Source organism: Dipodomys spectabilis, unplaced genomic scaffold (genome assembly GCF_019054845.1).
Source record: "Dipodomys spectabilis isolate Male_0828 unplaced genomic scaffold, ASM1905484v1 ptg000436l, whole genome shotgun sequence".
In the NCBI taxonomy this organism is placed as follows: domain Eukaryota; kingdom Metazoa; phylum Chordata; class Mammalia; order Rodentia; family Heteromyidae; genus Dipodomys; species Dipodomys spectabilis.
The window spans coordinates 2,572,644-2,590,319 of record NW_024871113.1 but is presented as its reverse complement, the minus strand read 5'-3'; the positions used below and the strand labels follow the sequence as shown (position 1 = coordinate 2,590,319).

General features: G+C 38.9%; 1 protein-coding gene across 2 annotated transcripts in view; it reads right to left on the bottom strand.

The window, feature by feature from the left end:
• The window catches only part of Arhgap24 (Rho GTPase activating protein 24), a 470,617-nt gene that overhangs the window by 53,556 nt on the left and 399,385 nt on the right, over positions 1-17,676 (bottom strand). The window contains exon 4 of one of the 2 annotated variants that reach the window (XM_042668354.1): positions 13,278-13,400. In XM_042668354.1, the coding sequence (XP_042524288.1) occupies positions 13,278-13,400 (123 nt within the window). Of the gene's footprint in view, positions 1-5,210; positions 6,301-13,277; positions 13,401-17,676 lie in introns of those variants that run through there. The other variant, XM_042668355.1, reaches the window with a different exon arrangement.

Genomic DNA, 17,676 nt, shown 5'->3' with positions numbered 1-17,676 from the left:
AGGCCACAGAGGAAAGAAAGAACAAAACCAATACCAACAAGCCAATTCAGCTCCAATGAAGAGCTGAATCGGGACACCATGGTGAAATGAGATGAGCCAGAAGACAGGACACAGGACAGGAAGACAGGACACAGGACAGGAACACAGAGACCCGTGGCGTGGCATAATGGAGCCTATGTTCCTCCAGGCCTAAATAGGGTCAGGGGAGCTGGGAAGGGTCACAGGACACTCCCAGGAACTGGATTGACAGGTCCAGTAGCCTATCAGTCAAGTGCCTGCCCCAGTTTCCAGGGTTCTGGGCACACCCATCACCTGGGAGGCAGGGGAGTCACCTTCCCCCAGCATGAAGACTAGATACTAGACCGTACTATTCACCATGTGGCCAATGTGGTGCTGGCCAGCTCTCCCTACTTCAAACAAGGCCAGTCAAAGCCTACTTCAGTCTATCACCTGCTGGCTTTTCTTTTCTTTTCTTTCTTTCTTTCTTTCTTTCGTTCTTTCTTTCGTTCTTTCTTTCGTTCTTCCTTCCTTCCGTCCTTTCTTTCTTTTCCTCTTCTTTTTTTCTGTTGGTGGTAGTGGGGCCTGAACTCTGGGCCTAGACGCTGTCCCTCAGCTCTTTAGCTCAAGGCTGGCGCTCTACCACTTGAGCCACAGTACCACTTCCGGCTTTTTCTGCTTATGTGGTGCTGAGGAATCGAACTTAGGGCCTCATGCATGCAAAGCAAGCACGCTACCACTGAGCTACCTTCCCAGTCCCCCCATCACCAGCTTTCTAAGTGTTGAAAGCAAAACAACAACAAAAACAGAAACGCACCTTATACAAATAGAAAATCTTTCCTCTAAGAAGTTAATGAGTCATAATAATCAGGGAAGGGTGAGTAGGACATTGATTCTTTCATAGTTCAAATGGGGATGAAGTGGGGAAATGAAGTGGGGAAACAGAAGCTTGGGAAAATGGAGGAAGCAAGCCAAGTGGCTTATGTCTTAGACCAGCTGAGCATTTGTGGAATAACTTACATAAAGGTGTCATACCACGAAGTTTACATACATGCGTTCCTTATTTGACATTTACAGACTTTAAGAGAATCTTTCTTTTCTCTTCTTCAAACAGAATACCAGACTTAAAGATACTGGGTGACCATTAAAAGGCCACAAGTCTACAAAACAGTAGAAGTGATTTACAGATACAGGTATTTCTGATGCTAAGTTTCTTCCTTTTTCCACCAAGTTATGTTAACTTGATTTAGACATTTTTCGTAGATGGTTGCTTAGGACCATCTAGGAGAAAATCTGATCTCACAGAATTCAGGCAAATTAGTGCCTTCCAGATCAACTTGTCAGAAACCTTTCATTCAAGGGCACCTAGGGCTCCATAAAAATTTTGCTACAAGTTATTATTTACTAATGTGTCGTTATTCCCAAGTAGTTTGTGGATTCATACATTGTGGCAACCTGTTTTGTTTACCTTCTTATCTAAGTTGAAAGAGGTCCCATACAATATTGGTTTATGAACTAATGAGCTTTTTATAATACTATCAAAAGTATATGAAATATAAACGGCAGTAGTATTGTGTTGATTAAATTTATTATCATAAATATAATTATAACATAAACAACATCCAATCAATATTAAAGAAAATATTGACTTTACCTACTACCACTATTAAACCATTCTATTTGAATTTTTCATTGCCTAAGGGTTAACAGTAAAAGATAAAGAGCAATACCATAATTCACTAGACTCAACCACTCTTGAATCAATGATTAAACAGACCTCTCTATATACTTCACTTTGGGAAGAAACGTGTGTGTGTGTGTGTGTGTGTGTGTATCTGTGTGGTATCTTATTTAATGGATATTGTAAAGATACAGTGGCCAAGACACAATATACATTCAACATGAAGTCTACTAAGTAAACAGCACTATCAGTGAGCAGAGAAAGCTTGGTGGAAAAAAAAATGGGGGTCCACAATGACTTGAACAACGACAATTCAGAAGAAAGCTTCACAGTCCAGGGAATCCAGGTAGCATAGGACAGCTCCTTAGGTGTACTTAGGGCAAGAATGAGTCAGGGGAACTGTGGATTTTTACTCTCGTCATAGTTGGAGTTGGTCTCAAGGCACTGATAATTACAGCAAAGTAGGGCATACTCTTATAAGCAATAAGGACTCACATACATATTTTGAGCTGAGGAATGTTGCTTGGCAGTATATTTCGGGAATACAGCTTAAGCAATGGCTTAACAAATGAACTGTGTGTTGTAGGAGTTTGTGAACAATGTTGGTGGTGAACAGAAGTGAGGATGATTGTCATATTGAGTAGCTGTTACTTAGGTTAATGTAAGTTGTAGGAAACAAGCAATTAAGTCTATAGAGATGGAAAAGAAATAGGCTCTAAATAGGTAAGAAAGAACAAGGCAGTGGGGGTGACCAACAAGTAGAGACTATATGAAGAAGCTGCTGAGGAATGGATGATCACTTATCTAACTCAAGGGGAACATCAGATAAAGCCAGAGTTTAAAACTGTAGTTTCCTGGAATCAAGGAATATTAGTCTTACAATAAATATATACTATAATCTTTCTCACTAGAACATAAATCTAAGATAACCATAACACTTGCCCCCTAACCACCTGCTTAATAAATGTTTCTCCGTACGTAGGTTTTGTAAAGCACTTGGCAAACATTTTCAAGGACCTTAATTAGTAGCGTACAAAGGAAGGGAGAGGAAAAGGGCAGAAAAAGGACAGAAGATTCTGGAAGAAAGGCCCTCTGAGAAGTGGGTCTCAGCATGTACAACACAGCATGTAAGTCCTACTCTGCTTCAGCTTCCGGAAACTTCTCAATGCCACCCTTCATTTGATAAGCATTTCTAAAACTACTAGAAGCATGTTTAGTCTCTTCTTTTGTTGATCTACCCCTGAGAGCAGTGCATATATACATATGTGTGTGAGTGTGCAGCATGTGTGTGTGAGCGTGCAGCATGTGTGTGTGTGTGTGTGTGTGTGCGTGCACACGCGTATGCACAGTGGGTCAAGAAAAACAGCTATGTCTGTATTTTTCCCTTTTGGATGCTTTTCTTAATGACTTAAGTTGACGTAGGAGTTTCTCAGAAAGCATTGGAAACACTTGAGCTTAAGGAGATTTAGAAAAGAAGAGAGAGAGAGTGAGAAAGAGAGAGAGAGAGAGAGAGAGAGAGAGAGAGAGAGAGAGAGAGAGAGAGAGAGAGAGAGAGTTTTCCCAAGGTGATATGCTTTGGAAAGAGGATTGTGAAGGAAGTTCATTCTTTTCACTTCAAACTTTCAACAAAATGCACAGAGCCTGTTCTTCTCGCTGCCTGCTGCTGCCGCCATGACAATGACAGCAGCACAGAAGAGCTGGCAGCCGCTGCCACAACAGCTGGGCACCTTCATCCCCAAGCCCCAGACTGCACAACGGTGGCCACAGAGTTAAGAGACCAGACAGACAAGAAGCTGCATGCTTCCTACCTCTCGTCCCTTTTCTTGTTTGGAAAGCAAGCATAATGTAGCTTTGTAAAGGAAACATTTCTTATTTTTCCTTGACTCAAACACTGAGCAGTCTCCCAACTATAAGAGTTTGCAACAGAAGAGAACACTTCCACAGCCCCTAAAAGATGCTGGGTAGAAGCTCTTTCCTATGCATGCTTTGCACCTGCCTGCTTGTGGTGTTTTTCTTCTGGGGTACTGCCTTCCCCTCTTGATATTTAAGAGGAAAAGATGAGATCAGAAAAGCAGCCTATTTCTGGACATTCTGCATGGCTATGTACATTTCCTTTTGGAGGAGGAAAAGTTTGAAAGGTTAAAAAAATGCCCTTGCTCTGACTTTCAAAGAAATATTAACAACTCCCTAAAATACCTCATAATATTGCTAAGAGGTAGGGGAAGAAGAAAAAAGCAAGGGAAATGTCTTTTAAGCAGTTAGTCCTTGAGCTTCTTTCAATTTCTGTTGCTGTTCTTTTCTCTATCAATGATGTAATCTGACAGTATCCATGATATCACCATAGATCTATAAATTATGAGATAAATTTATGCACCTCACACTTAATTTTCTTTGTGGTTGAGACAGAATATAAGATAATACCTGTGCTGCTAATATATCACAACAGTCTTAGATTACATTTTAGTGACTCAACCCACAATTTAAAAAGAAGGATTTATTATTCTCACATATTTGTGCACTTGATTTTTCTTATTTTGTTTTCTTTTCATTATTTGTTAGTTCCAAAATAAGAGATGCTAACAGAAACACGGCAGATCAAGTAAAATAGAGACAGGTATAATACTAGGTACCATTCAATCCAGCTCTGAACTAAATTATTGCCTCACTATACACGATGCTAAGATTATGATTTAGTTTGTACTTAAACAGCCATTCCACTTACTTATCCTAAATTTAAAGTACTTTTGTGCAAAAAAGTATTTAAAAGTATTCTTGTACATAAACTTTTCTGAAAACATTTCATTTTCCTTAGGATGCAACCTTTAGCTTCCCCCAAAGAAGTCAAATTCAGAAATGTCTTTAGTTTCTTTGATTGAACATAACTTGTTATATGCCTTTCTACTCCCTGTTCTTTGCACTTTCTCAAAGCCATGCTCTGATTTATTTGCAAAATCAAGATGATTGCAATTCTTAGCCAATGTTAATAAGGATAGCTGAAATACTCCTGAGGAGTCACCATAGATAATCTGATTATCAAAAATTTTCTTAGTAAGGGAAGTGAGGCACTAAGAGCTAGACCCAAATACAAAGTGGGTAGGACACAGAACATGTATTTGTGAGGGACCGTTGTCAAGGAATCAGAACAGAGATACTCAATGTGGGTCTGGAAAGGCCCCAAGAGAACTTGGCCCCTCCTTACTGGGTGGTCTGCCCAGTTTGCCCACCTCCCTGTGAGTCTCACATGGTCCTCCAGTATCCTGGTGGTCCAACAGCACCACCATTCCCCGAAACCCACCTTCATTATTGTCAGACAATAATGAACAGGTCAATAAACACCATGAAAATTCAGTATGCACAGAGACATACCCAATACACTGGTGAATAGCTTCCACCTCTTCCTTTCTAAACTCCCATTTAATCCAAGCAGAAACCCATTTTTAAAGGCATCAAATGTATGTCTGTATACACACACACACACACACACATATATATATGTGTTTATAAAAAGGACATTGGCATATCATCTACCTACCTTTCCGAAAACTAAAACACCTTTTGATTCTTCGGTATGTTGTTTTAGGAATGAAAGGAGTTGATGCTAAGGCCCCTGAAGGGCGTCCCCCAGAATTTCGATCTTCAGGCATCATACAGGCCCCAAGTTCTCACCCCAGTCAGTCCTGTTCAGGCTTCTTTAAAACCTGCCTCTGTGCAGAACTCCACAGACACTCCTTTGCATGTTTGTTTATTTGTGAGGATTGAAGTGCTGATTACTAGAACTCCAAGGTTTTAATGATCCAGGTCTTGGCTCAAGGGTAAGTTACCAATTCTCACTGAGTCATTTCTGGGGTAAAAGAAATCTCCTTCCTTTAGTTTTCTTTAATCCAAGGAGTTTTTTAGGTGTTCTTTTTTCTCTTTTTTTTTCCTTTCTTTTCTTTTTTTTTTTTTTAAGAATTTGGAGACATTTCAAAATGTCACAGAAAAGTACTGCAGCAAGCAAGCTTCACCTCTTATTTGATCAGCAGGAATTGTTTAGTTTGGTTTTGTTTTATTAAGAACTATCTTCTCAGCTGGACTGAAATTCCTTTGGGGAAGTCAGCAAATAGGGGGGGAGAGGAACAATGAGCAAAATCCCCTCTGGAACACTTCAGGACAATCCTTGATGGCTCCTTTTATCTGAGCAAAAGGGCAGTAAAACCATGGCACCTTCTCCAGAAAGCTGCAATGTTTCAATGCATGATAGATTCCTTGCAAAAGAACTCTCCTGCTCCTTTTACAGCGCCCCTCAGCCTTTGATGGTCTCTGCGGGCTTTTTCCTTCCGGCTTCCAACTCCCCCAAGGAATCACCTCGTCAGAATAGTCCAACGCCTACTCCCGGAGGCTGCGCTGGGAGGAGGCTCTGGGTTTTGCAGGAGCTTCTCCTCCTCCTCCTCCTCCTCCTGTCTGCTTCTGCGCCCCTTTTCTCAATGAGAGCTGGGCGGGAGCTGGCAGGGCTGTGGCTAGCCTCACAGCTGTGGTTGTTGCTGCTGCTGCGGCTGCCTTCAGTGCCTACTGGTCACAGGCAGCAGGTGCAGTCACAACATGAGGGGAGGAGGGAAAGCCATGCTGCACTGTGAGTCCCTTCCCTCTTGTTTTGACTTTGCATTGACCTTGGATCTCTAGTCCGGTGTAGCACCTTTACAGCTGGCTAGCTCAACTCTCCTCCCCTCCCCCATTCCCTCCCTGAAATTACACAGCACCAAACTACTTGTGGGGGCGGGAGACTTTTCAGCCCCTCCACCCCCATACTTTCTCTCTTCCTACACTAGATTTATTATTTTCCAAATATTGTGCAAACGATTCAGTCCATCAGTACATGCCATGTCAATGTACCTATCCTTAAAAACACATATCTTTCATAGGTATATATGTGTCTATAAAATTTTAAAAAAGCAAACACAATAGCAGGGTCTACAGGTATCACTGCAAGAAATCAATTTATGCATGTATGTATTGCTGTACATACATATTTATTTCACTGGCTATTGTCTAATAATTTGACATTGAACATTTCCCCCATATTCCTGCATGAAGCTTCTCTACTCCAGGACCCCCCCCCCCCCTCCATGTCCTCCAACCCTTTCAGTCTTCCTCACTAAATAATTTACTCACTGGGTTAATCATTCATCTACCCGGCTGTTCCACAGTAGATTTGGAATGCTAGTGTTTTAACCCGAACTGACCTTCATGGCCTCTCTCTCCTTTTCAGCCCTTCAGAAGGTCCTGCACAAAACTGTGACAAGTGTTAAAAAGGTCCTTCCATTCCCATCATCTGACCAGCAGGCTGGTCAGGTAATCCTGTCACCGAACAGACCCTGGTGAGTTGTTTCTGTTCCAAGGTGCAGATTTTGCCTTTACCTGTGTCTCACAGCTTGCTGTTAGGAAGAGCAAGTCACCCAGTCTAAGCCAGCACTTCCAAGATAGAGGAGATGCTCAGAAAGAAGTCCCTGAGCCAACTGGAAATTTACTGACCTGTATACTGATCTGGAGGGAGATGGCTCATCACCAGACTTTAGAAGTGGGAAGTTAAAGAAAACATGTCCAATTTTCTTATTTTATAAGTAAGAAAACTAAATGTGAGAGAAGGTGAGTCGTCTATGCAAGATCACATATCTGGCCTCAAACTGAGGCTAAATCACATCGATTCTGTACCATGGATCAAACCTGGCTTGTTAGGCCAATAGTTATTCATTGTTGCTATTGTTTTGCTGGATCTCTGACTGGATTCTTTTCATGAAGAAAGGAACTACACACACACACACACACACACACACACACACACACACACACACACTCACACACACACACACACACACCCAACGAAAAACAATAGATTCCTACTCTACTCATCCTAGTCTGGGCACCTCCATGAAAATTTCCTCAAAAAATAATTGGAAAGAAAGCCAGTGAAAACAAACCAGTGAACACAAGGAAGAAAAAAATGAAACTAATCTCCAGCAAAACTAAAAAAAAATGTTGTGACAATCCAATTTCACATTTTATTTATTTCTTTAGTTAGTTAGTTGGTGCCAGTCCTGGGCCTTGAAGGCACTGGCCCTGAGCTACTTTTGCTCAAGGCTAATATTCTACCACTTGAGCCACAGCTTGGTGTCTGGCTTTTTGGTGTTAAATTGGAGATAAGGGTTTCACAGACTTTCCTGCCCAGGCTGGCTTTGAACCAGGACCCTCAGATCTCAGCTTCCTGCATAGCTAGGATTACAAGCTTGACAAGCACTCAGTTTCACATTTCATTTTTAAAGAGACAGTGTGCCTTTAAGCCTTGTTCACAGGGAAATACCTGATTATGGATGTTTTTATACTGATTACAAGGTTGAGGTATATAGCGTCAATATCAAGGTTTGTTTTCAAGCATAAATTTTGCACTTCCATTGATTATTTTCTCCCATTTGAACATTTGTTATAAATATTTGTTATTTTAATGAAAAGTTTTATGTTTTATGATTTTGTTTTCATTACACAGTTGTTAATTTTAGGCAAGTGAAATGCTAGGCTATTATAATGTCCAAGAGGAAGAAATTTAGCAGGCATATGCAACCTAAACAAAAATAAGATTAAATGCCTACAAATTTAAGTTTATAAAAACACAAATTATGCCACATCCACAGAATTTTCCAGCTCTGTAATAGATATATTTTTAATGTATCCAAATGTGGTATACTCTAAAGTTTAGACAGATAGGTCAGCATCTCCTCCAAACACCTTAACAGAAGGTATTTAAGCAGTAACCTCGGCTGTCTGTGAGTAGTAGGATGGAAGATGGAAAGGAAGACATCTTTGTATAGGAATGATATGTTCTGGGGTTCATAACTAAGACAGGAAGGGAAGTATGTTCTCATATGGAAGGCTCTGGTGTCAACCTGTGTACTTTAACAGTTTTGTTGATTTATAATTCATATGCCTCAGACTCCACTCATTTAAAGTGTATCATTCAGTTTTTTAAAAAGAATATTCACTTAGTATATGTGGAACCAGTTCTAGAACATTTCCATCATCTCAAAAGGCAATTGTATATATTTTGGTTATCTTTCTCCTGTACTCCAACTCTCTGTGGTAACCCTACACGATCACTCATCTATTCTCAGACTCTATAGATACCTGTGTTCTATACTTTCCTATGGATGGAATCACATAATGTATGGAATTTTGTGACTGGCTTCTTTTACTTAATATAATGTTCTTAAGACTCATACATGACGCAGCATGTGTTAGTGCTTTTTTTCTTACGGCGAGCAAAAATTCACTCTATGGATGTTCAGACATTTATCACATAATAATGGAGAAAGGTTCTAAGAAACAAGTTGCTAGGCAATTTACAGAGTATTCACAAAGTAAGATGGCTCTGATGTCCCTAGGTGAACATATCTTATAGAACCACTCATGGGATGCAGTTGTCATTGACCAAAATTTTATTATATGGCACATGACTATGCTATGCATAGTTCATCCATGGAGATAGAAATTTGGTTTGTTTTTACTTTTTTTTGGGGGGGATCTTTTTGAGCTGTCAACTCATCTATTTTTGAATAACTGAAAATTTTGCATTAATATGCTAAAGTCTATGCTATTGATAAGGTGTGAACTTGTAACTGAGGACTTTTTATTTTTATTTGTATTTATTTTTATTTTAAAGGTGAGGAACAGAGAGGTTGCAGTTACATAAGTTAGGTCAGGAGTACATTTCTTTTTGAACAGTGTCACCTCTTTCTTTATTTTCTCCCAGGTTTCTTTTCCTTCCCAACTCCCCTCCCCTATATAGTCCTTTCCAACATAATATCTAGTGAGTATCACTGATGCATTTGTTCACCCTTTGTCCCTTTCATTTCTATGCTTCACTTTACCCTTCCCCAAACAGACAGACTTACATAGAAGACAAAAAGTACAGAAATCAAAAACAGTCACCTGAGGGAAAAACACAAAAAGTAAAATAACCACAAAAAACTCATTTTTTTTCTTGGAGTTCATTTTGATAAAAATCATTTTATATGATTTTATGGACATATTGAGCCTTTGTGATGTTCTCCTAAGAACATCCTATTTTGGATTTTATTGCCACGCCAGGAATAATCGATTAGACTATTATGCTGTAAAACAGGAAAAGTTCAAAGGTTTTCTTCCTGGTTCTGTGCTCATGGTGTGACACGGCAAGTTATTCATCTAACCTGGGTCTAAGTGAGCTATCACACAGAATATGGAACACAACTATAACCGTAGCTTAAAATTATTCCAAATCAGTGGAAAACTACTGCGTAAAGGAATATTAAGTGGAATCTTAATTTATAATATCAAGCAGTTTTTCAGCTACATAAATTTATTGTTCAAAACTTATTGAAACATTTCTATAAAATTCAATCCATGAGCATAGAATTGATGAATATGAAATAAACATTGGCAGCCCTAGATTATGCATGACAGAATGTAGTACCAACCTGAAAGCTGACCCTGACAAAGTCATTCTTTTACTCCGTGGAATCACAAAAGAGTTCTTGAAAATTATATAAGTGCTTTAAAAGCTTTCTGGTAATCTGCTAAACCTCTCCAATTCAAGGACAGAAAGAGAAGTTTTAGTCTTTGAAGCATTTTTTTCTATTAACAGTGCTAAAATATATTTCCTGGAAAATAAATCTGAAGTATGTATTTGTAAAAACGCCAAGTATATTGTCCAGGATAAAGGATATAAACAAGTCACTGTAACCTACTAATAGGAATTCCTATTCAGTTCTAGATTGACAGATTCATATATAGCTCTTCCTAATCTCACTAGAATTCCACTGAAAATTCTGGGCTACCCATAGCCCCTGATATTTGGAGACATGGGTTGGATTTTGTTCATTTTTTTTCTTGATTAAAGAACAGAAGAGGTAGGAAGGGGAGAAGAAATAACACACTTGATGGAAATAATTCCTTGACAAAAACACTTGGATCAGCAGATAGTAAGGCACCTCCTGAATTCAAGAGGCCCAGGAATTTGATGACAAGGGGGGAGAAAAATGAAGCTGTTTTTACAGGAACTTTGAAAAGTCACATTCTCATATCCTTGGCACTGAAGGTGGCAAACTCAAGCTGGACAAGTGCATGGTGTTCATTTATGCCAGAGCAATCTCATGGTAAGGCACTGAAGTGGGCCTTCAGCTCGTTACGCTTTTCAAATGTTTCACGTAGTCATTTATCATTGTATGCTTTGAATAGGGTAGCAAAATACATGGGCATGCAAATTAAAATGCAGTGACAATATCACTTACTATATCAGTAATTAGCCTGGCAAAATATTACAAACCAGATTGTTACTCAGCAAGCTGGGATAGATGGTCACCTGGTTAGGAACCTCTCCTTTCCCTAATAGAAGACAGTGCTCAAAACAAGACAATTTGTTAGTCTATTAAAATAGCAAAATGTCTTCAGTGACCATTTACTACTTTAGTAGATTTGTCTAAGCTTATTTATTTATTTATTTATTTTTTTATTGTGAAAATACTGAAGCTTTTTTTTTTTAATTATTACTTTCTTAGAATTTTTGTGCTGGTACTGGTACTTGTGCAGGGCCTGCATGCTGTCTTTGAGCATTTTTGCTCAAGGCTAGTGGCTAGTGTTCTACCACCGAGTCACAACTCCACTTCTACATTTTGGTGGTTAATTGGAGATAAGAGTCTCATGGACGTTCCTGCCGGAACTAGCTCCTGAGTAATCAGGACTACAAATGTGAACCACTGGAACCTGGTTTACCCTTGTTTTTTTTTTTTTTTAAATGTTTTTTTTTTGGAGGTGCTGGGGAATCCAATACTTACACATGTTAAGCATGTGTTCACCTGAGGTACATCACCAGCCCAGTATTTAGTTAATTAATTAATTAATTTGTTTGTGTGGGGGAGGGCGTGCATGCACATGTGCTGGTCCTGGGGCTTAAACTAAGGGCCTGGAAATTGCCCCTGAACTTTTGTGTTCAAGACTAATGCTCTGCTACTTGAACCTCACTTCTAGCTTGGTAGTTTGGAAACACAAGCCAGGAAAGTACAACTCAGATTCTCAGATCTCAGCATCCTGAGTAGCTACGATTACAGACTTGAGGCCCTAGCACCCCGTCCCAATAATTATTGTTTTAACAATATGAACTTGTAATTTTTAATCTAAGTGTTCAAAATGATTCTAATATTTTTATTTTTATTGCTATTGTAAAGGTGATGTACAGAGGGATTACAGGTACACAAATTTTATATATGTTTATAATATATGTTACAATATTACATAAATAGCTTTCTTTTTGGACAACATCAATGTCCCTCACTCCTCCCAGTTTTTCCCTCCCATCTCCACCCATAAATTGTATAATTCATTTTTAACATAGTGTCTAGTGAGTACCACTGTTGTACTTGTTCACCTTTTGTCCCTCCATTCTAATGATTCTAAAATTTTAAATGGTCAGTTAACCTGAGACTCTGATATGTTTAAGAGCAAAAAATTCACTATATGAGTTCAAAGTATAAACAGTGCACAAAAAAGAATATAAACATGAGAAATCTAACTGATTTATTAAATATGAGCCCAATAAAATTTATAGTATAATACAATTTATTTTGATACAGTACAGTTAGACTTTATATTCTTGGAAATATATGTTGAGTGTAGATAATTTTTTTTGTCCTTAATTTTGAGGTTCCATTTATTGAATTTTTAAACTAATGCTTCTGTTTCTGTTTTTCAATTTTACACATTTTATTAGATAAAAATCATATATTTTATTTTACTACTAGTTTTAGTTCTAGAGCACTGTTTAGCTGAGTCTTCGAATAATGCATTCTTTTTTTTTTTTTGGGGTCCGGTCATGGGGCCTGAACTCTGGGCCTGGGCGCTGTCCCTCAGTTCTTCAGCTCAAGGCTAGTGCTCAACCACTTGAGCCACAGCACCACTTCCGGCTTTTTCTTTTTTGCTTATGTGGTGCTGAGGAATCAAACCCAAGGCCTCATGCATGCAAGGCAAGCGCTCTACCACTGAGCCACCTTCCCAGCCCTGAATAATGCATTCTTGATATTATTGGTAAGACTATTGGAGTTAAACTTACCATCCAATCTATGCATACACAGCTCAAGTTTTGTAAATTCCAATGAATACTAGATTCTCATTGAGAATTTTAGTGTTCTCTTATGACAGTAAGCATCTGGGATTTGGAATGCCAAATCCACGAGTAGATTTTATAAATTAGTATCTAGATCAAGATATTATTGGGGCTAGGAATGTGGCTTAGCAGTAGAGTGCTTGCCTAGCATTCATGAAGCCCTGAGTTGGATTTCTGAGCACCACATAAACAGAAAAAGCTGGAAGTGGTGCTGTGTCTCAAGTGGTAGAGAGCTAGCCTTAAGCAAAAAAGAAGCTCAAGGATAGTGCTCAGGCCCTGAGTTCAAGCCCCAGAACTGGCAAAAAAAATAGATATTATTTACTATTTTAACATTCAGTCCTCTGAACATAGAAGCCAGTAGTAACATCAGCTTAAAGAAGGGGATGTGTAACAGTCTTCCTTTCTGCTTTTCTATGATTTAAAAAATCTGCTCACCTCCTCCAAAAGGTCCCCATATGACTCGGCGGATGGCCTTCACCCAGTCTTCCATGTCATTCTGGGTGCTCGCCATGAGGAGGTAGCTCTCATGATTTGCTGTCATCCGATCTCGATCTCCTCCTGTAAGAACACATTAGCACAGTCAGCTGAAGATTCATCCAGAGATTCCTCATCACCGGTCCCCTAGGGAATCTAGGAAGTCCAATTTGGGCCTAACACATTCAGTACTAATTTGTATCCAATGAATTGGTAATATTACCATAGTTTTCCAATGGGGTGAGGGGCAATGGCTTCAGAATGAAAGGAGAAAGTTGGAAAGCAAATAGCATTCCACAAACAAAGCCTGTTTTTTTTTTTTCCTTCCTAGCAACAACCCAAAGAAGTGAATTAACTCATAATCCAGCCTATTCATACAGAGTTGCTGAGTAGGGAGAAACAGCAGAGACTAAATAAAAGAGGAAGAAGATGGAATAGTGGTCCATGCAGTGTAGTTTTGCATTGGAAGCAAGTGCTGAACACTGCTTAGTGGCCACACAGCCAGACACTAGGCAGTCATAGTCAAGCATGTGTATGTATATTCAAGTAAGGGAAGATTGCCACATGTATCCCGGATGAGGGACTCCCATCTTTCCAGATCATAGTTTTAGGAGGTAAACAGTGGATAAAAGGGCAAAGGAGGATGTTGGTGGTGCTGAAACCTAAGGCCAAGTTGTCAGAAGCCCTCGCAATGTGTCCCTTTGAAAGGTTCATGGTTTCTTTTACACTACTTGTCTCCCAAACCAAGCATGTAAAAATCTTCACGGTCCATAATACGACTTTAAAACGCTAGACTTCTAAAGCAGGTAATTTAATTTTATGGAAATATAGTGCTCTTCAGTTTTCCTGATGACTTAATTTTCCCATTTACCCAAAGCAAAAAAAAAAAGAAAAGAAAAAAAAAGAAGAAAAAAGAGAAAAAGGACAACCAGATTTGACTTTGAAACAGATCTGGAGGCATCATGCTGGTTCTTACCCTCCCTTTGTGTTTAAGGGAGTATTTCTGAGATAGGTTACCAATGACTGCACTGCTTTACAGAGTCCAAAAATGTTGTTCAATGACAGAAATGTAATATTAAGTATTTAGTGAATTCTGACAATGTGCTAATATTATTCTTTATTTCCAAGTACTCAAATGTCTATCAACGTTTAATTTTCACTAAGGGTAATAACCTTGCAGTGTTGGGTTCAAATAATTTACACCCAAGTGTTTTGTTTGGTTAAGACATTGTACATGATACTGAATACTTTTATGAGGTTTATGAGCCTTTATGGTGTCTATATGAGCTTCATAGACACCATCTGCTCTCAACTTCCTTATTCCCAGCACATGCTTCTGAAAGGTAAAGACTTGATTTTGAGAATGAGATTTCATAAGGTCTTCTCAACAATGTCCCTAGGTTGAAAAGGAAGCTGATGTAAATTTGTAAAATACCCAAAAGGTCAAGGGAGTGCAACAAATTGAAGTCAGCCAGTTAAGCAGCTTGAATTGGTGCTTTCCATTTTAATATAACTGAATGGGATGGAGGAGATGCCAAAACAGGTCTTCAAATGTTGGCTAAATTCTTGAGAAAACAAGACCAACCTTCCCACATTATAGAGAATACAGCACAATGATTATTTTATACCCATAATCAAACATTACTTTAAACGCCTTGAATCAGCAGTAGGAGAAAATCCAGTATCAATAACCCCATCACAAACTATGTGTTTGACTTATTGGGAAAACATTTCGATGTCTTTAAGCTTTCTTTCTTTCTCTCTTCCTCCTCCTCCTCCTCCTCCCCTCCTCCTCCTCCTCCTTCCTCCTCCTCCTTCTAATTCTTCTTCTCTGTCTCCTTCTCCTTCTCCTCCTTCTCCTTCTCCTCCTTCTCCTTTTCCTCTTCCTTCTTCTCTTCCTTCCTTCCTTCCTTCTTTCCTCCTCCTCCGCCTCTCCTTTTCCTTCTTCTTTTCTTTCTCCTTTTCCTTCTCCTTCTCCTTCTTCTTCTCCTTCTTCTTTATACCCTGGGCTTAAACTTAGGGTCTGGGTGCTGCCCTTGAACCTCTTTTTGCTTAAGGTTAGTGCCACAACTCTACTTCTGGCTATTTGGGAATAATTTTTTTGGAGAAACTAGCCTCATAGACTTTCCTGCCTGGGCTGGGTTTGAACCATGATCCTCAGATATCAGCCTCCTGAGTAACTGGCCACTGGCACCTGGCTAACCGTACTTTTTGTGTATGATTAAAGTCACTTATCATGAGCAGTGAATGAAATTCAGTGTACAAAACACTAGCATTGTATTAGACTAAAATTGAAATTCTATAAGCACAGATTACATATTACTTATCTGCCCCTAATTTATCAACGTAAAAGGACATGTTATATAAACTTAACTCAGTGATACTCCATCTAATACATGCTTGAGTACAGTCAGTCAGTTTAGTGCTAAGATTGCATTCTGTATTCTGATCCCCACATGCCATAGTACTGAGCCAACAAAAATTACCATTTTTAAATCAGAGTATTTTAATTATTGTCTTTGCCTGAAGGATGCTTAGCAATTCAGACAGTAATATCCTTCTGTGTCACTCCCAGCCCAGCAGAAACAGCCATGGTAATGAGCATGAGTGACAGCCGCTAGAGATGCTTCTGCTGAAAGCCGAGGAAGAGGTTGATAAGCACAACTGACCATTATCCCCTGACTGCTCATTTCGTTTTTTATCTTTGCCAAGGGTGCTGTGTGTCTGACCCAGAATCTCATTTGAACTGCCAATCACAGTTATGAAATCCCATCTGTGAACTTCACCCAGGGATAGATCTTGATTCCTCAGTGTATTAGCAAGAAAAAGATTTAGGAAAATGTTCTCTATGAGTGGATGGAAATATGGGCTCATTAGTAAGAAGGCAATTAAAACAATTATATAGATTTGAACAGTACTACCCCTTTTTGTCCGTGGTTTCCCTCAGGTTTTAATTATTTATGGCCAACCGAGGTATGAAGTATTACAGGGTAACTACAGAAAAGAACAATTCATAAATAAAATTGTTCCTAAAGTATATCATTACAAAAGTTCATGTTGATATTGTGAATCTCTTCTGTGCCTGTTATTATTTTTTTTGGTCAGTTGTGGGGCTTGAACTATGGGCCTGAGCATTGTCCTTGAGCTCTTTAGCTCAAGGCGAGTGCTCTACCACTTGAGCCACAGCGCCACTTCCACTTCCAGTTTTCTGGTAGTTAATTGGAGTTAAGAGTCATGGACTTCCCTGCCCAGGCTGGCTTTGAACTGCAATACTCAGATCTCAGCCTCTTGTGTAGCTAGGATTGCAATCGTGAACCACCGGCTCCTGGCTTAAAAAATTTATAACATATATATATATATATATATATATATATAATATGTAATTTTATACATAGATGATAAATATGGTATATATAGAGAGTTTGAAGTATCCACTAGGGATATGTTGTAGAACATTGCATTCACTGGGGATAAAATGGGACTGCTGGATAGGAGGGTGGAAGATATGCCTTTGGATACAGAATTAAAACAGGATTTTGAAATTTATAAATGAATTTTATTACATACAAGTAAATATGCTAATTTTATATGACACTTTAGTTTTCATATAGATAAAATGAAAAGTGAGAAACTGCATTGAAATACATAATAAATTTTAAAATGACTAGCTCTAAATATTAGCTTTGAGATTATGTTTGACTCCCTGTGCACTTTGATGTTTAATCATGTTTTGTTTAACAATACATGTATTATCTCATATATTATTTTAGCTGCTAGCTGTGTTCTTCTGAAATAATCATCTATGCCTGGGCAGTGGTACCTGATTCTCACTTAAATGATTGCTAATTGTTAAGGGCCTTCCAAGTTGATTTTGTGTCAAATAAGACTTTTCCCAGCTCAGCTGTAACCATACCAAATCACTGTGTCATTCTGGCCTGCTCCTTTTAGATAACCAAGAGTAATTCTGCTCCTTATAGTTCTTAGACACATTCCTGACCTCTTCCAATTTTTGAATATACGATAGAGGATATGGAACCTGGTCAGGAATGTACCTGCCCCTACATGCACTGATGAAGCAGTCTTCGTTGCAATCTGTATGTAGAAGTTTCTCCAATAAAAGCCTCTTGTCTGCTTTCCTCAGAGAGAATCTCAGAGAATTAGCCTTAGCGCTCTCTTTACTTGTTGCAAATAACTGGCCTTTCTTCTCACTTTTATCTTCTAGTTGTGCATATGGGCTTTGCATCCACCAAGATCTAAACTGATTGAATTCAGTTACAGTTCTACCAGGTATCCTTTGTGATCAGAAAAAAAAATAAAAGAATCGGGCTGGGAAGATAGCTCATTGGTAGAGTGCTTGCCT